Below are 21934 nucleotides of genomic sequence, written 5' to 3'. Positions count from 1 at the left end.
AATACGAATCAACGAATCAAAAACATCGTTGCAAATCAGATGTCAATTTTCTGTATATCGATCCCGATTTTTCTTATTCAATTGTAGAAAGGTGTTTCATTCTTTACACAGAGCAAATAATGAAATTATATTTATAAATAAATGTATTTAGGGCTTTATGGTAAAAAATTGGAGGCAGCTATTCACAGATGATCGAAATATTAGAGCAAGTTTACATTTAGTTCTTAATTCTTAACTTCCGGTGAACAAAGCTAAGGAGCCTTCGCTGCCTTGCAGTTGCAAGAACAACGAATTTGAGACAGGCAAGTTTGTTTCAAATCTAGATATTTGTGTCAGAGATGTTTTTATAAAGTAAAAATGCTATGATTTAAGAATCTACAGCAGGAAAACCCGACAGCTCATTTGTACGTCAGAATGTTGTTGGGCTTGTTTACACATTAAATCAGCTGATTCGATACATCGTTTATCCGAATATTGTGATAATCATGAAAATGCTTTAAAGGTCAATTAACTTTTTATCAAGATTAAATGATATGCCATATGATTAAGGCACCAGACTCTATCATCGTTTTTATAAAATTGGTTATTGCAGGTCCAGCACAATCTCTTGATTTAGCTATAAAGCTTGTAAAAAGCTAAATAGCTTAATAAATCTATTCAGAATAGCTTGATATAGCTATAAATATGCAATTTTTCACAAAAATGTTAATTCTCCAAAATATACAAAAAAAACTGCAAGTTAATTACCACTCATATTTATACCATAGACCATTTAAAAAGCAAACCTTATTAAAATTTAATATATATTTCCATATATTATTACTTATTAGGTTAGTTACTGACTCACTACGGAAATATATTGGGTTGATCAATCTCATAGATGGCGAGGCGAAGCCGAGCCTTCTATGAGATTGATCAACCCAATATATTTCCGTAGTGAGTCAGTAACTAACCTGATAAGTGTTTTGTTTTCTCGAGGACTATCATTAAGCGACATATTTATTCACAAATAGCGATGATCTACGCAAAGCCATGTACAAGATGCCTTTCATCTCATCCAATTTAACTCATTTAAACTCTTCAAAATTTTCAATTTCACCTTTCAAATACTCTTTCAAAATCTTTGCTTCACCCATGTTTACTTACAATGTTTTGTTGCTATTCAATTTTAAATGTTTTCTCCCTTTCCTCTGCAGAGATTTAAGCAAATTTCGACGCTGCCATTTTGTTCTGCTCCAGACAAAACAATGTGACGTCAATATTCTAAGGGCAACTACTCTAATTTTTAAAAAATTCAAAGGGCAACTACTCCAAATACTTTAAGAACTTACGACAAGTTTACGTATAAAATACTATGAAATGTCGAAATGAGTAAGCGAAGCATCGACCAATGATGGCCATATATATTGCCTAATATTATTTCTCACAGAACAAATATAGAGATATATGAGGCAATCACGTGCTATGTTTAAACCAATGAAAATGTGACATTTCAGTCCAAGGGAAAACAATGGATATTACTGTCCACCACCTTGGGTGCACTGAGGTGTGGATCAGTATGATTTTTCACATTGTGCTGTATTATTTCCAATCAACATGATCAATTATCTTTTTTACAACAACTGACCTTCTTTATATTTCATTCATGAAGTAACTGTGTGATCACAAATCAATTGCCCAAAAACTTTTAGAACTTAAACTTTTGTGTTTTTGAAAGAGACCCAATTTGATAAGTAATCTTTACCTTGTTTATATAATCTTGCATTGTTAAAAGTTAAAAACTGTCACTGCACCGAAGTGCAATTTTGTTTATACATAATGAAAAAATACCCATTTAAGAAAAACGTATGACAAAACACCTAAATCAAGCTATTCCGAATAGCTTTATTAAACTTAATAGCTTTTTCAAGCTTTATAGCTAAACCTATCATTGAAATTATAGATGCTAATACTCATGATCTTTTTGTTCAATATCCATCAGAAGTACAGTTTCATTTATATGTATCTGGTAAAGAGACACAATAAAATACTAAAGACTGGGGTTTTCTATCAAACTCTTAAGATAGATTCTCTACCATACCATCTTAATGCAACAATCCTGCCCTTATACAGTGACATCGAGGTTCTTTTAGATTTCCATTTATCTCTTGACCTTAACATGATAATTCTAAGGGCTGGTCACAATGTAATATGATGGGAGAAAATACTGATGGTCAGAATACCTTTATTACATATCATTATTCTTTTTTAAAACATACAGTGTATTTGATGCTAAGCATAAAGTTGTCAGCAAATTTGAAATGTTTTAAGTAATTTACTTTTTGTATGAAATTTAAACATTTCTGTTTGAAGAAATGGGGAGAACTAAAACAAACAGTGGTGGTGGGGGATCCAGTCAGAGTCCGCTGACGTCCGACAACTCCACGAGCACAGCTGCTGCAGAAACGCGCATCAAAGACCTACTGAAGGAGCTGTACGAACTCATTCATCAGATACAGGTACATGTACACGGCACCCACATTGTAACTGTAGTCACATTGTCACTGTAGTCACATGGTCGCTGTTGTCACATATCACTGTGGTTACATTGTCACTGTAGTCACATTATCAATGAGTCACATTGTCACTGTAGTCACATTGTCACTGTAGTCACACTGTCGCTGTTGTCACATATCACTGTGGTTACATTGTCACTGTAGTCACATTATCAATGAGTCACATTGTCACTGTAATCACATTGTCACTGCACTCAGATTGTAATATTAGGATATTCTTAACACACTTGAAAAGGTGCCACAATTTTTAGCTCACCGAGACGAAGTCGGGGGGAGCTTATGCTATACCCTCGGCGTCGGCGTCGGCGTCGGCGTCGGCGTCCGGACCTGGTTAAAGTTTTTGTTGCAGGTCCTGTATCTAACTTATTACTTGTCCTATCTTCACCAAACTTGCATGAATGATGCATCTGGACCTACTAATGGACTTGAGAGACTTGGATGCTGAATCTGGGCCATGAATTTCAGATGCTGGAGGAGGTTAAGGTGTTTGGAGCAGGTTAAAGTTTTTGTTGCAGGTGCCCTTTGATAGCCATTTCTAAGTTACTACTGGTCCAAACTTCACCAAACTTGCATAGATGGTGTGTCTTATGATACTGATGCACCTGACAGGCTTGAATGCTGAATCTGAGCCATAGGTTTCGGATGCTGGATGAGGTTAAGGTTTTTAGAGCTGGTTAAAGTTTTTGGAGCAGGTGCCCTCTGATGATTATATCTTACTTACTACTGGTCCTTACTTCACCAAACTTGCATGGATGGTGTGTCTTATGATACTTTTGCACCTGACAGGCTTGAATGCTGAATCTGAGCCGAAGGTTTCGGATGCTAGATGAAGTTAGGTTTTTCGAGCAGGTTAAAGTTTTTGTTGCAGGTGCCCTTTGATAGCCATTTCTAAGTTACTACTGGTCCCAACTTCACCAAACTTGCATAGATGGTGCATCTTATGATACTGATGCACCTGACAGGCTTGAATGCTGAATCTGAGCCATAGGTTTCGGATGCTGGATGAGGTTAAGGTTTTAAGAGCTGGTTAAAGTTTTTAGAGCAGGTGCCCTCTGATGATCATATCTTAGTTATTACTGGTCCTAACTTTACCAAACTTACATGGATGGTGTGTCTTATGATACTGATGCACCTGACAGGCTTGAATGCTGAATCTGAGCCATAGGTTTCGGATGCTGGATGAGGTTTAGTTTTTTTGGAACAGGTCACATGTTTAATATATGTAGGTAATAGCACTATTTCAAACTTGCATATATGATCTAACTATAATATAAATGAATGGCAGAGGTAGCTTCAGATGCAGATCCTGATCTCCATTATCAAGGATGCTAAAAAATATATCTTAGTTATTTCTGGTCCTAACTTCACCAAACTTGCAAGGATGGTGCGTCTTACGATACTGATGCACCTGACAGGCATGAATGCTGAATCTGAGCCATAGGTTTCGGATGCTGGATGAGGTTAAGGTTTTAAGAGCTGGTTAAAGTTTTTAGAGCAGGTGCCCTCTGATGATTATATCTTAGTTATTACTGGTCCTTACATCACCAAACTTGCAGGGATGATGCATCTCATGATACTGATGCATCTGACAGGCTTGAATGCTGAATCTGAGCCATAGGTTTCGGATGCTGGATGAGGTTTAGTTTTTTGGAACAGGTTACATGTTTTATAGATAATAGCTTGCATAATTGATTTAACTATAATATAAATGAATTGCAGAGGTAGCTTCAGATGCAGAGCCTGATCTCCATTATCAAGGATGCTAAAAATTCTCCTACCTCACTCAAACCTGCTTGATAGATGTGTTTGTTGTTAAATGATTTAACATGATTCCTATGATATAGTATTCTATGATATGATACACTATTGTTTTATATGATACAATGTAATATCATACATTATATTGTAAAAAGTTATATGATATGATATGATATTGTATCAATTTTTTTGTACATTATTATATGATATTGTATTATGATATTGTTATGTATAGTATTGTATATTATTATACAATATTGTAGAATATGATATTGTATAATATATTATTTTATCGAATGATATTGTTTCATATTATATTGCAATATATGATATTGTATCATATGATACGATATTGTATATTATAATTATAGCATATCGTATGATAAAATATTGTATAATATGATATTGGTTTATATAATATATTGTTATATAATACATGAAATTGTATTATATGATATTATAAGATATCATATAATATGATATTGTATAATATGATATTGTATCATATGATATGATATTGTATAAAATGATATTGTATTATATAATATCGTACTGTATCAGATGATATTGTATCATATGATATGAAACAATGTTTTATCAAATTATATTGTATCATATGATACAATATTGTGTATCAAATATGATACAATATCATACAATACAAAATTATACTATATTATACAATATAATATCATATGTTACAATATTGTGATGTATTATGTGATATGATATAGTATCAAATAATGCTATATTGTATTTATATTAGATATTATGATATTGTATTATGTGATTAAATACAATAATGTATAACACGATACAATGTCATATTATATGTTACAAAATCATATTGCATCAATATTTATTACAGTATTATATTGTATTAAATGATATATATTGTAAGTATCATTGGATGCAATATCATATTTTATATTACTGTATTGATAAACATTGTATCTTATAATAATGTATGAAATGAACATAGGATTATCATACAATTTTTTACATATGATATACGATATTGTGTCAAAACAGTATCCATGAATATCCAAGATCATTAACTATGATTTTCATATCATATGATAAAGGTGGTTTTAAAGGTGATGCCTCATAAAGTTGATGCCTCGTCTCGGTGAGCTTTGTAATCTGTGATTACCTATGTTTTTCTTGTCTTGTCTTAACGGCATAGTCAGATTGTGCTGATTCGATTTTCCATTGTAAGATTTATTCATTCTTTTGAATTGGTAATCAACATTTTGCTCAGAAACATAAACTAAGTTATGAATTATTTTATTTTCAATGTAATGAAATACAGTATGTTAAAATAAAAAAAACAACTTGAAATCTTGGTCAATAGGATGAGAGAGCCCAAGGTGAGCACAATCTTACCAACATCTCTAAGACCCACGAAAGGATGCAGCAGGAACAAAAAAGTAAGAACGAAAGTAAGCCCATTTCTTTTATCCTTAATTTCTATCTCATTTATAAATATTATAATTGCTTTGATGATTTTAAATGATGAATGTAATTTTAGTTTTTCCCCATTAAGTGCATTTATACAGTACTAAGAGTTACTAAGTCTGCCTTCAACCAAGATTTTGAGATAACACGTACATGTGTATCTTCTAAAGGATTTTGTATTTTTAACCTCTTGAAACGGTTTAATGTCATTGTTTACTGCTCTGGAATAAAGAAATCACACTAGGAATCGGTTGATATACATGTAATTGATATACAGTACATATATAGTCTTATTTTTTCCTTTTTAGTAACACCATACTACAAGAACAAACTAAAAGGATTATACAAGACAGCCATGCAGGATGCAGAGTTAGAGGCTGAGTACGATGTTTTGTATTTGATTTAGGGAGAAATGAAGCTAATCACTATTCTCTGAATTATATTCATCAACACATCATTGTATAATGATTCTGACATATTACATATACATATGTACTGCTATTTGGTATCTTATGCCTCCCTTAGAGCCTTTAATTATTTATTACATCTTTTTCTGATTTGTAGACTACTGAGGAAAGCTCTTGATAAGATTACTGAAGTGAAAAGCATAAGAGAAAACAGAAGGCTAGGTCTGTACATTCCAGTCTCATTTTCCCCATATTTAGAGAGAGATTGAATGGTCAGTATATAAAAACAAATCCTACATTTGCAGACTCGGACCGACCCAAGCCAATCATGAGGCGTGGAGTTCTGATGTCTATGCTGCAGCAGAATGCCCAGACTCTGCCCCTGTGGGTCAGCAAGCCAGGAGAGAGGTGGGTCAAGGTGCTATTCAATAGATGATCAAATGGGTGTTGCTCGCTATATACTTGTATTTAACAGCTTTCACTAGCAAAGCAAACTTTACACATGCAAAATGTTTGTTATTGTATCAGAATTGGCAAATCTAAGTTTTGGGGAGTAGTTACTGTTAACCAACTATTATTCGTGTGCAAGAAATTTTGCTAGGTTAGCGAGAGCCTCATTGTTATGAATATTTCTTGCCCCAAACCAGTCCTTGTTGTAACAACACATGTCTGAATAAGGCTTGGTCGTGAACATTAGTCGTCACAAGTCTGTTTATCAGAAGTAAATAGCGAATAAAGTTAGTTTACAGAATTCAACCCATTTTGCTCATTACATATACTAGTAGTAACTGAAATTTAGAATCCATTACATCCGCCTGAACTTAACAATGTAGTGTACCTCTAGTAAGATTGGATATTGTGCATTTTTATTTTGAAATCTTGTCCAACGAACATTTTGCATTCATAATGAGTTTGACAGTCTTGTATGTATAAATCTGATGGAAGCCTCCATGTGGTGCATGCACTATGGTACACTAGGTTCTACAGATCTGTTCCTCTTGTAGACCCCCGCCTTTATGCGGTGCTATGTCGGCGGACAGTAACTACGTGGCAAAGCCTGGCGACAAGGTGGCAGCACGGGTCAAGTCCGACGAGGAGGAGAACTGGATCCTGGCAGAAGTTGTCAACTTCAATCAGAGCTCAAATAAATACGACGTTGATGACATTGATGCAGATGAAGGCAAAGAGTGAGTATCGATTTCACAAATTCTTTTGAAGTAAATAGAAGCTGTGAATAAATGTAATCAACATACATGTAAAAGGAAGCCATGAGTGATCTGGCAATGAGAGGGTTCAAGGGAAGTAGTGCAGTTTTTACAACAACAAAAAAGAATCCTTCTGAAGAAAATTGAAGGCTGTAACTTGTAGAATTATATGTAAAACACTATTTTCACTTTTAGACACTCAGTAACCCCTGGGGATGAGAAAGGGCCACTATTTAGAGATATATATTTATTTTAAATAGAAAATATGTGATAAACATTTCTTTTAAAAAAATACATAAAAGCTATAATTTGTGAAATAGATGTTACTGTACATTAGTGGTTTGAACATATTTTATTATATAAAATGGTTTGAGCACAAGTTCTGACAACTTACTATGTTCTTATCATATATCGGTATGATGAAGAGAAGCAATCTAGTACATGTATGGGCGCCTGTAAAGTGCGAAACGAAATCGAAACGAAACGAAATCAAGCGAAACGAAACCAAAAATCAAAAAATCGAAACGAAACGGAATTTAAACAAAACTAATATAATATCAACTTTGACTACATAAAAGTGAAAATAAATTCATTGAAGTAAACTTTTGAACCATAAAATATAACTACCTGTATGTTTCAGATTGCCGCTGAAAATTTCTAAGCCGATTATCTGAAATTTGCAAAAATTATATAATTATGTAAATAAGTGATGTACATTCCTCTACCTTGACATTCTAAAATCAGTTTTCTTTCTATCGATTTGAAATATTGTTGTTAAAATGAAACGATCGAATACAATGTGATTTAGAGCATACTGGTTGGTTACCAGTTTCGAACATATAATAAGAATTGTAACAGTTGTAATATGTATAGCATGAATTGGGACGTCGTAATTTGACAAAATTAACGTGCAATATAAAGATGATTATACTGTAAACGTATTAAAAAACTGTCTTTACCCCTTTGGCTGTGTATTCTATTTTGCGTTTTTGGCGGAAAACGGCGTCCGCAAAAATCAAGACTTAGTACATTGCCAAATGTAAAATATATAACTAGATAAAAAAGGTAAATTCAGAAATGCGCTAAATCAAATCCATGCTAACTTGTTGAAAAATTATATTCCACCAAATATTGTACACCCTAAATATAGTGAATTTACAGTATTTACGGAGACATTCCAACTACACGATATTTTTATATCGAAATGAAATATTGTAAAAAGGATTCAAATACATCGTGCGTGCGTGTGAAAGGAGAGAAAGAGGGGATTATGTTTGATTTAAGGTAAAACACAAGTAAAAAAAAAAACCTCTTTATCTTGCACGTTAATTTTGTCAAATTACGAGGTCCAAATTAATGCTATACATATTACAACAATTCTTATTATAAGTTAGAAACTGGTAACCAACCAGTATGCTCTAAACCACATTGTATTCGATCGTTTTATTTTTACAATATTTCAAATCGATAGAAAGAAAATTGTTGTTAGAATGCCCCCTTCAGTATCATCATCATATCTCTATCTCTTTCTTTCTTTCTCTCTCTCCCAAAATTGCGTATATACTTTGCTATGTGATGTAGCTGATAAGTTTTAAGGCATCTTTCTCTCTCTCTAAACGTCTGAATATCATTTAATGAAACAAATTAGAAACATTAAAAGGTAGAGGAATGTACATCACTTATTTACATAATTATATAATTTTTGCAAATTTCGGATAATCGGCTTAAAAACTTACAGCGACAATCTGAAAAATACAGGTAGTTATATTTTATGGTTCAAAAATTTATTTCAATGAATTTATTTTCACTTTTATGTAGTCAAAATCGATATTAGTTTTGTTTAAATTCCGTTTCGTTTCGTTTCGATTTTTGGTTTCGTTTCGTTTGATGTCGTTTCGTTTCGATTGGTTTCGTTTCGATTGGTTTTGTTTCGTTTCGTTTCGTTCGATCTCGTTTCGTTTCGTTTCGATTTCGTTTCGCACTTTACAGGCGCCCTACATGTATACAGATAGTTAAGTTAACCATAATCCCAGAGAGAGGCCACAGTAGGAGTGGGTGTAATTTTGTAAAATGGTGTTGAAAAAAGAGAGAAGAAAATGAATATTTACTTTGTGAAATAGATGTAGAAGCAATTAATTCAACATGAAAAATTTTCTTATATATTCATTTCATACTTCTACATAGTCTTGAGGTATGTGTGTGTGTGTTCGTATTACATTTCCTGGTACATATATTTCCATGACATGTTCCCATGGTGAAAGGCCACAATGAAATTATTATTCTGTTTATGAATTGTCAAGATGATGTGCACATTGTGGTATTTTTTTTTAACCAAACCAAGAAATGAAGACAAAAAGTTTGACTTTCAATGAAAATAGGCAGATATTTGTGACAGATAGTAATAAAAATGTGGTTTCACTATTATCAATCAAATTTTGGGATTTATTGAAAATTATTCAGGCAGTAGGGAAATTTTATGAAAATTTAGAAAGAGTTTTTTCTTACCAAGTTTAATTTGGATTGATGATCAAACAATCCCGAATGTGGTGTTGACTCCAGCAATAAAGTTATAGCAATTTAAAATTTAAAACCTCAAAGCTGTATGGTTTTATATTTTTCCATTAATTTTAAACCCCACAAATAACCATTCATCAAATTACATCATCATAACTGTGCTTTTTTCAAAGATATCATTACGTTACAATGTATATGAAAAAAAAAATTGTTGGGTTAAATTACGAAAACATCATTAACTTATACTTTACTATGAAAATTGAACACAAAATTTATTTTTGGTTCACCAAAACACTTTTAAAAGCTCATTAGGTTGTGATGTTGTCAAAAGCCAAGGTCCCATGGAAAATGTTTTGACTTCCACATTAGGGTGAATCTTTTTAAAGAGTTAATTAACTTTTACCCTTTGGTAAAATAATATGATGATCAAGCAGCTTGAAACCTAGTTTATTTTTAATATAATGGTCCTTGGATCCCTATAAATATACTTGTAGTAACCTGCATCTTTAATTTAGGACTATTAGTTCTGTTGTTTGAGGTAGGTTTTTGGTTACTGGTAATTTGTATTTAATTTTAAGGAGACATACCCTCAGCAAGAGGCGAATTGTTCCACTTCCCATCTGGAAAGCAAATCCGGAGACAGATCCAGATGCCCTGTTCATGAAGGACACAGTAAGTATCTATCTTTAGTACCACAAGAGCTTGTGCTCCAATTCTAAACTGTCTGAACAAGCATGGAGCTTGTGCTCCAATTCTAAACAGTTTCCTAGACTTTTTATATATTATACATTATATTAAAGAGGTCTAAGTCAATATTATTAATTTGAAGAAAATATATATTCTTTTGTTAAAAATGGTTGTTTTTTTTAAATTTTCTATGTGTTATATAAAGAAAAACTTGGCAAAAACAATCTTAAGCAGAGAATGAACGTTCATCTTATGGATGTCTTTATTTAATAGAGATTCTTGGATTTTGTATTTCAGCTTGTTCTTGCCCTGTACCCACAAACCACTTGTTTTTACAGAGCCTTGATCCACGAACCCCCCAAAAAGGTAATGTTTGTGTAGCAGGTTTGAAATCCTGTGACATTTTGATTATATATGAACATGTATACATGAATGTATTATCAATGTCACTGTATATTGTATTATATATCAGTGTGATGATCATAATGTATTTTACATAACATTGCTATGAAGTTTGTATCTTTCATAATTCAAAAGGCTTTCAAAAACAATTCAATCTCTTACAATTTTATGGTTGAGAACGATTTTTATCCTGCTTGTTTTCTCTCCCTTCACACAATACATTGGACAAAAAGACCCATCCCAACACAAATGTAGAAAGAAATGTCCTAGCCAATTAATTTTGTTGTCTTTTTTACCCAGCCCCACGTTATCTATTTGGTAGAAAGATCCTACAATACCTGTCCCATTACAAAAGTAGAAAGATCCTACAATACCTATCCCATTACAAAAGTAGAAAGATCCTACAATACCTATCCCATTACAAAAGTAGAAAGGTCCTATGTATCTGTTTACATGTATGCCCCTGTGAAGTGTTACATGAACTGACCAATATGTTACCCTAATGTTTGCAATCTTTTTTTTTTACTCAGCCCCAGGATGACTACTCGGTGCTGTTTGAGGACACCTCCTACCCTGACGGTTACTCCCCGCCCCTCCTGGTCGCCCAGAGGTATGTCATCTGCTGCAAGGAGGACAAGAAGAAATGAGGACGATTCAGGACTTTTCCCAGACCTATGTGTGTGACAGGAAACATCACAAAGGCTGTGATTCTCAACAAGAGAGAGGTTGTTCCCAGAGAGATGTGATGTGCTTAATTCAGATATGCATCATTTTCATCTGTGTATAAGACAAGAAACACCACCTTCCAGGCTCAATTATTGTGACTAATTACCCAAAGTGAATGAAAAAGTATGCTTATTAATACTGGTGTTGTAGATTTGAGGACAGTGTTGTATAGGTGATGTATTTGGTGCTGTTTGTGCATCTGTACTGTAATTCTAAATTGTAATGACAAGAAAATCAGGGGATATTTATTATAGCTATGTTGATTTATTCCACATATAGAGCACCTTGCAACAATTAATGTAATGTTACATCACAACATGTTCAACAACTATAAAAAAAAAAATGCTAGCACAAGACTTGGTATGTACTAAGATACATAATTATATCAAAGAAACTTGTAGAAATTTATCATGCGAAACATGAATTATGCATTGAATTATATGTACAGTGAATTAGTCTTTCACTTGGATGGAAATAATATAAATATTGATGTAACAATTATACAGTGCTTTGCTTTTGGTTATCATACAAATAAAATTTCTATACAAAAACCACAATTGAATGCTGTATTATCAATAAGCTGTCAGTTTACAATTATTACTAAAAGAACTGCAGTGTCTATGGAATTCTAGAATTAAGACTGCAATGTTTAAGTGATTGCTAGTCTTTACAGAGGTTAAAAACAGTATCTGCCTTTTCTAATATTGACATTTTACTGTACTTTGCTGTTGTGTATAAAAATGTGGCATGGAGATTAAAAAACAATCTACTTTCCTTTTGCTTCAACCTGATTTAAAACTACGTGTGAAGGTTTCATTATCCTGTGCAGTAAGACTTGTGTATCTCCAAGTCCCTGGCTCGTGAATACATTTTATCACACTGAGTACAAGAGAACATCTCGTTTTTCCGGTAATGGTGGTCATTGTTCGACTTGGAATAAGTGTCCGCTGATTGAGGATGTTTTTCTTGGGATGGGGACCTTTTCTTCTCTCTCCCTGAAGGGGGCACTGCAGCTAAAATGAGAGTCATTTAGATAGTTTTGCAATGCAAGGGAAGTAACTCTTTAATACAACAGTTTTACAGGACAAGATTTCTTACATTTAGGATGATCCTCCATGTTTAGTTTTCCTGATCTTTTCAGTTGTATGTAGGCACTGATACTGGTTGTGTTAGCCGGGGCCATGATCATCTTTTTGCCGCTGGCTGGGCGTTCTGCTTTCTTCGCTGCACTAGAGGGTCTGCTTCCTCTTCCAACGATGAACTCATCAGAAACAGGGATCTGTGAACATTTAAATCATGTCAATTCATAACAAAAGCTTCATAATGTGGTTAGTTGTTAAAATAAGTTATTATAACACTGCGGCTGACTGCTGATATGTATAATGACATACATTTGATTCACATAAAATTACTGTATTACTACATAATAAATTTGTAGAGTTTAAGAATAAATTCTAATTCTGAACATAAATAGACTTATATTTGATTCATATAATTAATCATCGGTTAAATTATTAATAATAAACAAAATTAGCGAGATAAAAGAAGACACCCTGCTTTATAAGTCTCACCCCATAGGCTGATGGTGAGGATTTGGGGGGCTTTCCCGAGGAGGGCTTGGTTCTTGGTCTCTCGTGTTCTGTTCTGGCATTCTCATTCTTGTTTTCATGATATGAACTAAATTAGAAACAAGAGATAGCATCGAATTGAACCATCAATGACTTGTGCATTAGATATTGGCCAACATCAATATTTTTTGTTTATAAAAAGTCAAACCTGTCTGGCATCCAAATATCTTTCTTCATTACTTTTTCTTCTTGTCTCGCATTTGTGAGGTTTTCATCAGACCATAGATGCATTGGTTCTTTCTAAAAAAAAACACAGGTTTTAGAAACACTTTGACCGTTATGTATGTTTATACCGATGTTGCTATTTAACGGTAATACTTAAGGATGACCATATATTCTCTGTATGAAATGTATGTTGTAAACTAGTAAATCTCAGTCATTTAAAACTCAATGGGACCAAGAAAAAAACATGATATTGGAGGATTTTGAGATATTAAGTTTAAAAGAATAATGATAAAGAAAAAGTAGGCTGGTATTTTTCAAACTCATGAACTCACATTGAGACAACATATCCACAGTAAGGTATATGACATTAAAGTTCAAATTACAAAGTTTGGCTGTATTTGACTCTTACATTTTCCCAGGCCACTTTGGGAGGCGCCCTGCCCTGCTGCAGGTTCAGGACTTTGCTGACCGAGTTCCTGAGAGTCTCGTTCTGCTCCTCCAACACCTGGATCCGGATAGTGTTGGCCTTGACCTGATTCTCCATGTCAAACACAATGTCTCCAGTTCCTAAAGAGAGTTCATACATATCATGAATGAATGTTTCATAAACCGGAAATATGACATTTCTTAATTATGAATATTATGTGAAATATTGTATGAGTCATTCTAGTTTTCTGACTATCTGGTAAATGTTTATGTTCTGTATGTACACTGTGTGTGTCTAAAAATAGAGAGCTAAAACACATAACATGAATAGGAACATATACTTTGACACAACTATATTTTATTTTAAATTACATGTATGTGGGATCCAGTTTATTTGCAATTTTTTTGCCTCAACTTGCAAACTACAAGGGCGTTATTTTAAATCATACAAGTTCGATTCAGAATCTGGAATATTGAAGTTATTCCATTCAATATTATGTCTGGATCGACTGGTCCATGGAGGTCTGGATATTCTATCATGAGTTTGTAACATTACCTTGCATGTCTGGATTTACTGGTCCATGGAGGTCTGGATATTTTATCAGGAGATTGTAACATTACCTTGCATGTCTGGATTCACTGGTCCATTGAGGTCTGGATATTCTATCATGAGATTGTAATATTACCTTGCATGTCTGGATTCACTGGTCCATGGAGGTCTGGATATTCTATCATGAGATTGTAATATTACCTTGCATGTCTGGATTCATTGGTCCATGGAGGTCTGGATATTCTATCATGAGATTGTAATATTACCTTGCATGTCTGGATTTAGTGGTCCATGGAGGTCTGGATATTCTATCATGAGTTTGTAACATTACCTTGCATGTCTGGATTTACTGGTCCATGGAGGTCTGGATATTTTATCAGGAGATTGTAATATTACCTTGCATGTCTGGATTTACTGGTCCATGGAGGTCTGGATATTTTATCAGGAGATTGTAATATTACCTTGCATGTCTGGATTCACTGGTCCATGGAGGTCTGGGTATTCTATCATGAGATTGTAACATTACCTTGCATGTCTGGATTTACTGGTCCATGGAGGTCTGGGTATTCTATCATGAGTTTGCAACATTACCTTGCATGTCTGGATTCACTGGTCCATGGAGGTCTGGATATTCTATTAGGAGTTTTTCTCGTTCCACAGCCTCTTCCAGTTTGTTTTCCAGTTGTTGTATATCGGATTTCAATGTTGTAATTGAACCCTGGAGTTCTTCTTTTTGGGCACTTAACTCATCGATCAAGGTCTGAAAATAATTGAACAATGGTATTACTGACATAAGTTTCAAAATTTAAGTTAAAATTCTTTTTTCAAACAAGGCCATGGTCTGAGATTCATTCACATACTAACAAACAAGCTCTAAAAAGATTTTAAACCTCATCATTAATACATGTACCTGTAAGGTAAACATCACATATTAAAGATACATGTATTATCAGTTTGTACCTGGTTGTCCTTCAGTTTTTGCTTGTACTGCTTGACATGTTTCTGCACTTTCTCCAGAGTTTCCTCTATCCTGTCCTTTTCCTCCTCTATCTCTGACACTTGGTCTTTCAGCTCTCTGTTCTCCTGATCAAGGTCATCTATCCTCAGCAGCAGTGAGTCCTGCTTTGTCTGCAGACTCTGTTCAGATGCAAACTTTATTTGTAAATCCAATGAATTCGGGAAAAAAATGTACATAGGTGCATGTGTATGATTTTGCTGAGTTTACAGTAACCTGGGATTGTGTGTTTTTTGACTGGCAACCATAGTGACTTTTCATTTAAATTTGAGTACATTTTTGGTGAAGTGATATTTGTACGTCATCAGATAGTCCATCCATTGTTCATATATAATATATATACTTGTCATATTAATTAACCTCTGCATAATGCTTCTTTATTCAGAATAAAAATTAAAATATACCGGTAAATTTATATCAGACATTCTTCAATGTATTTTTTATTAAAAGTATGACTCCTAAAATTGACACCCTGGTCTGTCCTGATTGGTAGAAAAAAAATAAAAATTCCATTGCTGTCTATTATCTTGATTGACAATATTGATCACATTAAAATGTTATTTACTTGATTATGTTTGGCAGCACTTTTGTTCCTGGCTTGTTCTTTGGACAGATCTTTGGTCGATTTCTCTAGTTTTCCCTCCACTTCCTGTAGACGACTCTGTACGCCGTCCAGATGATGCTGGAGTCTATTGACTTCTGAGGTGTCTGCATGCTTTACTTTTAATTCATCCACTAAAGCTTTCTTTGTATCTTCTGTAGTTTAATTAAAACCAATACAAAATTACATATACCTGGTATAATTTATATTCATACAAATTTTGAATCGTGTTGTAATACATGTGATTTCTGCAATGCATTAATTTTGAAAAACTGTACAATTAATAACTCTTCAGACATTCTGTACAATGAACTTCTGATATTCTATACAATTAATTACTTTTGCATTTTGTACAATTAATTTGTACAATTTAAATTACTCCTCATAATTCTGTACGAACCTAACTCTGTCAGCAGTCTTTGCTGGGAGTCTAACTCTGCCCTGTATTTCTTGAGCTGATTTTCTATAGTCTCCTTATTAGACACCACCTCCTCCATCTTTCTAGTCACAAGGGACACTGTCTGTTTGTGTTCAGCCTCAATTTCCGTTAACTTCACATCAAACTGTTTCTGTAAGGTTGTCTGAATTTCTCTCTCTTTTCTCATTTCAGCATCAAAGTTTGCTACTCTCCTCTCTAGCTTTTTACACTTTTGTTCACAGTTTTCCAGATCCTCCTTGAGAGGGTTGATGGTGGCCATAAGGTTTTCCATGTGTTTGTTGATCCGCCCCAGATCCTTGGCTTGTTCAGTGGACCATCTTATGACATCGTTCGGGGACAACCACTTCACCTCAGCCACCAGGGGGCGGTACTTCTGAAGAGAGGAGGGTAGTTTCTGTGACTGACACATATTGACAATAACATCGCCAGCACTGCGGAAGTTCTTCTGCACAACATGACAACCCTCACAAGGTACAAAAGCAGTTTCCACTGTCTGACAAGACTTTGTGCAGGCATCACGGGCAATTTCCTCCATCTTACTAGGGGTGATAAAGCCAGTCATGGCTGATCCCACTTTGTGAGGACTGAAGTGATATGGCTTCTGTCCACTTTGGGAACTTGTCTCACTCTGTTGACTGAGCTCCTCTGCCATCTGTTTCATGTTGTTTTCCAAGTCAACCATCTTTCTTGATTTTGACTTGATCTACAATAACCATTATGCTCATCAAATTCCATATCAACATACAGGTACATGAAGGTACCAATAGTTTGATTTTGAAAACTTTATTTACAGATTAATAGATACCTTAAACTTTGATCAAAATCTCTTTTTAAATTTGATGCTTGCCTCTTCTGTGTCTATGTTTGTACATGTACATACCGGGTATTTCTTAGAGTGTGAATGAACTATTGTATGGTAGTTTAACTTCATAAAGGTAGATAGTTACTGTAAGATTAGTAGCATACTGACTTACATCCGACATGGTCTGCTGGACGACTGTGTTGAGCTGTACTTGTCTGTTACAGAACTGTTTGACCACAAGTCCAATAGAAGAGGTCCGCTGGTCAATAACATCCTCCCCTGCACGGACCAACATCTGCTGGGTCAGGGCAGACAGAGCTTGTAGCAGGTACACAAATCTGCAAATCAACAAACTTAGTAAATATTTTTGAACTTCATATTCTATAATTATCTAATTAGTAATAAAATACAAACCAGTACATGAACAAGGTACAAGTAATTTACATTTTCAAGTAATACACAGAAAAATTCAAAATTGTTATTTCTATTAAAGACACATTCCAATCAAAGCAAATTATTTTCAGCTACTTGAAGTATAGTAATTATCCCACATGTTTATAATTACGTTGACCCATACATTTTAATATTTAATGTGCAGAATAATCTTATGTCATATAACATGTTTAAAATATCTTTACAGCAAGTTTTGAATTAAATGTGGATGCTAAATAATTTATGAGTGACTAATCTATGATTATGTGTTTCATAAATTGCAACCTGTACCTGTCTATGACGAGTTCATACAAGGCAATGTGGGCCACTTGGTTATCTTCTGCATCATCACTGTAACTGTAAAGATCAAGAAGCTCCTCTATGTTTAAATCTGCACTCTGCTTGTCAGGAAATTTCCATGAGGCAACTTCCACTGGGCCTGCCCGGGATATGATTCCACTTATGGCCCACTGAATGTCTGACACATCTGTGCGTAGACTCTCAAGAATCGCCTCCCCTCCCAACAGCTCTGCCATACCTAGACGTTATATACTGCTGGAGCTGGATACATAAAAATATAATAGAATATAAAGCAGAAACGTAAATAACACAATATTATTTATGTCTCTGATAAAAGGAGGGATGTCAATTTTAGTTGGGATTTATGGCTATCAATTTATCATGCTTGTACCAGCTGTGTACTATACTGAGTACAGTTTAATAAAAATTTCAATATATTTTTGTCCCTAACAAAGATCTATAAAAAGTATCTAAAATAAGAAATGAATTTCACATTCATGGGGTATACCGTTGTCTCAAAATATCGCTATACTGATTTCTTTTACATTAACAAAAGACAATTCATCTAATTATACATGATTGAAACATCTGGTCAATTATTTCATTCGTTTTTCAGTTGTATATTCTCTCTTCACGATTTCGTAATTATGGACATTATTTATAAACACAGATTTCTTTCTAAACAAAATATTACCGTTTTAATTTGAAAACGTCATTTCAAATACCACAAAAAGTTAAGCCTTCGTTTGTTTACAGGAATGTCGCAGATGCAAGACAAGTCGTGTTAGAGTAAGTCGTGCGAATTACAAACAACTTGTTCTTGCATTCTTTGTCATTTTGCAGGTAATATACTCTATTGTCTGGTTGCACTGTATATTTTCTTGGTGTTAGTTCATAGGCGTCGGAACCGGAGGGGCCCAGTTTTTTTGCAAAGTTAAATCTAAGCAATAGACACATAGCATCAGAAGGGTCCAGCCCCCCTCCCCCCCCCAACACTGTTTCTCGCAGCAAAGATAAATGTTCCTAAATTTACTTTGAAAAGATGAAAATATTGAGAAGTTAGGGTCATAAGTATACCAGCCCCCCCCCCCCCCCCCCCCCCCCCCCCCACGGATTAGGAATTTCATGATTTGTGAAAAAAAAAATTGGTAGGTAAAAATTTTCCTTTGGTGAACTATAGGTATACTACCCCCTCCCCCCCCCCCCCCCCCCCTTGCTTGTCAAGATTTCTGAGGATTAGTCTAGCCCGCCCCCAATTTCAATTTGCTTCCGACGCCACTGTAGTTATTACACATATTAACACCTATATATAGAAAATGTAAACTGTTCAACCATTTTAATTTAAATCGGGACTATTTAATTTTCAAGTGTTTCGTGTAAAACGATGTGTCCCTAATTTACCAAAAAACCTAAGGTTAACTGCACAAAACATTTAAAACCGTTTTAACAAGAGCTTGGATTTTAGGCAGTACGTGACAAACTTCGATTTCATGAAGGCGGGGTCTACTCATGATTAACTGCCCAGTCTTTGGCTAATAGATACTGAATATATTGAACACTTGAACGCAATGACACTCGTCCGATTTTTACACAGGGATGTACATGTATATTTCGCTGAAACAGCGTCATTTTCACACAGCAGAGCAGATCTTGGCAAACAACTTTCCGGTTTTCACAGTATATGAATATTAATGAGCATCTCTTAGCGAATTAGAAAAAGGGGCTGTTTTGATGAGCAAACTACATATAGTAACATCCCACAGAAAGTCCAAGCTCATGTTGAAAACGGTTCTAAAGAAACGCCATATATAGGGATTGAAAGCCTTATTTTTTTTATAGTCTGCATTTATAAATATGAACCAGGTCTAATTTGATTGAATACGAAAGTCCATTAAATTCTTAGTGCAATTAGCCACGTACATGAATAACAGATCAACACCACAACTGGCAAAAATCGTCCGCCGTTATGACATTTGTTAATTTTTTTCCTAATTTTGTTTTTATTTATTCCGGAATACCTATGATAAATACGCCAAATGTCGATATTTTGCCTCGATATTTTCTTAATAATAATTAATGATTTATAATAATAATAAAGGCTGCTTTAAGGTATATCAAAATAGCTATACAGTATAGTGAGTTACTAAAAAAGCCAATGGTGTTTATTTTAATAGCTAATTAATAGTTGATAGCGAAAAAAAGGCGCGTATCTTTCGCAATGCAAGGTACTTTTGCGAATAACGCGTGTAACTTTCTCGGGGGGAAAAAACGAAAATATTTCGTAAATAAATAGGTTACTTTCGCAATATAACACATGTAATAAAGCGAAATTTTTGCACTATAAGTATACGACCCTATACGAACCGGTGGGGGGGGGGTGTCTTAACACCCCCCCCCCCAACTTTTTTTGGCAAAGTTATAAATGTACATGTATAATAAGTCAAGCCTCAACTTTCAAATTTGCTTTCGATGCCATATATATCTGCATGGTTCGATACGTATACAATACAATAATTATACATCGCTGGTTCGATTCCCGTAACCTTTTTTTTTATAGGCCTATATATATGATAGTATAATAATAATACAGTGTAAATAAACGGTTACATAGTAAAACTATTTTTAACGTTTATTTCATAATTAAGCGAATGATAACTTCACGTACATTTAAGATAAACGAATCTGTTCAAATCTTGTGTGAGTTCATGTAAATATGGTGTGGTAATAGGAAGTCATCTAGCTCTATGAATTATAAAAACATTTTAAAAACAATAAAATCCTTTCCACTTTAGGTGATTCATGCGGGATATGAAGGTGGCGACATTGCAGAAAAATTTCTGCGATCATATTGCAGAAAAAAAATACTGCAATGATCGCTACCTTGAAACCTGCATGAGTCGTCATAGAAAGCATTTTATTGTTTATATTTACATCTTTCTTTTAACAAATTGATAAATTGATTGTAAAAAGTAAGTAAAACTTATTGGTACGTTAGCTTAAAGAAACAGTCAAATCGTTTCCTATGGAAATTTGAGTCTAATTTCATCATGATTATTTCGTGCAGCATCTTCGCTAACCCAGGGTTTTCGGTCCACTTCGCTCCCCATTTAAGATGTTCGTGCAGGCGGTCCGTGATTTTTTAAAGATCGCTGTAGGTTTCGACGAAACGGCGCGTGTAGATTTCAGTCCTGTCAGTTTCAGTCGCTATAGGTTTCAACCAATCGATAGAGGGTAAATTCTTTAGAGCTAGAACCATTTTAACAAGGCCTTGGACTTTCAGTAGGACGTTACTATCTATTTCTTGCGTAAAAAAAGGTTTAAAATGATACTGGTTTCGAGTGAAATATACACCGATTTCATGGTCTTAGCTCAAAAGCCAGACAAATCTTGTTGATTTCAAAAAGCAATAGCTGAGTGGCCTACAATGAAATAGACAAGCCTATGTCACATATTGCTGTTTCACACCCGTTAACTACCCAAAGTCCAAGCTCTTGTTAGAATGGTTCTATGTAGAGCTAAACCGTGTCCGTAGGACATCTGTCATTTAACGATATAACATTCTATCTATGTATTAACTATAAGCCAGTTTCCGTAAGAAATAGAGGGGATCATGTAGATGTAAATATAAATGTATAAATACAAAGATATGCATTTTTTATGTTCATTCAAAACATCATAGTTCTTTTTTAAAATCATAATGTATTTTTTAAAAATTACCCATGATTTATGTGTACACTCTCTCTCTCTCTCTCTCTCTCTCTCTCTCTCTCTCTCTCTCTCTCTCTCTCTCTCTCTCTCTCTCTCTCTCTCTCTCTCCTTAAATGCATCGGGTTCAGGATTCTACAAAATATTTTTTTTCTGTTT

The 21934-nt window shown here is 34.3% G+C and overlaps 2 protein-coding genes across 3 annotated transcripts; one reads left to right on the top strand and one right to left on the bottom strand.

Moving 5' to 3' along the window:
* The first annotated feature begins 50 nt into the window (after nucleotides 1-50).
* Nucleotides 51-12261, top strand: LOC105343964 (SAGA-associated factor 29). Of its 2 annotated transcripts, none has more exons than XM_011451504.4 (10): nucleotides 51-302; nucleotides 2353-2498; nucleotides 5668-5743; nucleotides 6080-6152; nucleotides 6336-6400; nucleotides 6484-6586; nucleotides 7183-7365; nucleotides 10476-10569; nucleotides 10882-10950; nucleotides 11517-12261. In XM_011451504.4, the coding sequence occupies exons 2-10, from the start codon at nucleotides 2355-2357 to the stop codon at nucleotides 11631-11633; spliced, it is 924 nt and encodes a 307-aa protein (XP_011449806.2). In that variant the 5' UTR covers nucleotides 51-302; nucleotides 2353-2354; the 3' UTR covers nucleotides 11634-12261. The 2 variants fall into 2 exon arrangements, with proteins under 2 accessions (XP_011449806.2, XP_011449805.2); XM_011451503.4 differs by having other exon boundaries at nucleotides 72-302; nucleotides 5668-5755.
* On the bottom strand, nucleotides 11920-18908 carry LOC105343965 (coiled-coil domain-containing protein 157). The gene is made up of 12 exons (XM_066078311.1): nucleotides 18765-18908; nucleotides 18062-18331; nucleotides 17511-17676; nucleotides 16498-17239; nucleotides 16062-16252; nucleotides 15442-15618; nucleotides 15073-15241; nucleotides 13915-14072; nucleotides 13489-13580; nucleotides 13284-13389; nucleotides 12811-12991; nucleotides 11920-12725 (listed from the first exon to the last, which is right to left on the bottom strand). The coding sequence occupies exons 2-12, from the start codon at nucleotides 18304-18306 to the stop codon at nucleotides 12529-12531; spliced, it is 2424 nt and encodes an 807-aa protein (XP_065934383.1). The 5' UTR covers nucleotides 18307-18331; nucleotides 18765-18908; the 3' UTR covers nucleotides 11920-12528.
* Nucleotides 18909-21934: the final 3026 nt, after the last annotated feature.

Source organism: Magallana gigas, chromosome 3, assembly GCF_963853765.1.
Source record: "Magallana gigas chromosome 3, xbMagGiga1.1, whole genome shotgun sequence".
Classification (NCBI taxonomy): domain Eukaryota; kingdom Metazoa; phylum Mollusca; class Bivalvia; order Ostreida; family Ostreidae; genus Magallana; species Magallana gigas.
The sequence above is the reverse complement of the archived record's forward strand: the minus strand, read 5'-3'. Positions and strand labels throughout refer to the sequence as shown.

Coding starts and splice junctions, on each gene's coding strand:
- LOC105343964 (XM_011451503.4), top strand. CDS start 2,355: ATGGGGAGAACTAAAACAAACAGTGGTGGTGGGGGATCCAGTCAGAGT. Junction 5,756..6,079: donor ACAAAAAAGTAAGAACGAAA/GTAAGCCCATTT, acceptor TTTCCTTTTTAG/TAACACCATACTACAAGAAC. Junction 6,587..7,182: donor GTCAGCAAGCCAGGAGAGAG/GTGGGTCAAGGT, acceptor TTCCTCTTGTAG/ACCCCCGCCTTTATGCGGTG.
- LOC105343965 (XM_066078311.1), bottom strand. CDS start 18,306: ATGGCAGAGCTGTTGGGAGGGGAGGCGATTCTTGAGAGTCTACGCACA. Junction 17,240..17,510: donor TCCAGCAGACCATGTCGGAT/GTAAGTCAGTAT, acceptor TGGTTATTGTAG/ATCAAGTCAAAATCAAGAAA. Junction 12,726..12,810: donor CATGGAGGATCATCCTAAAT/GTAAGAAATCTT, acceptor CTCTCATTTTAG/CTGCAGTGCCCCCTTCAGGG.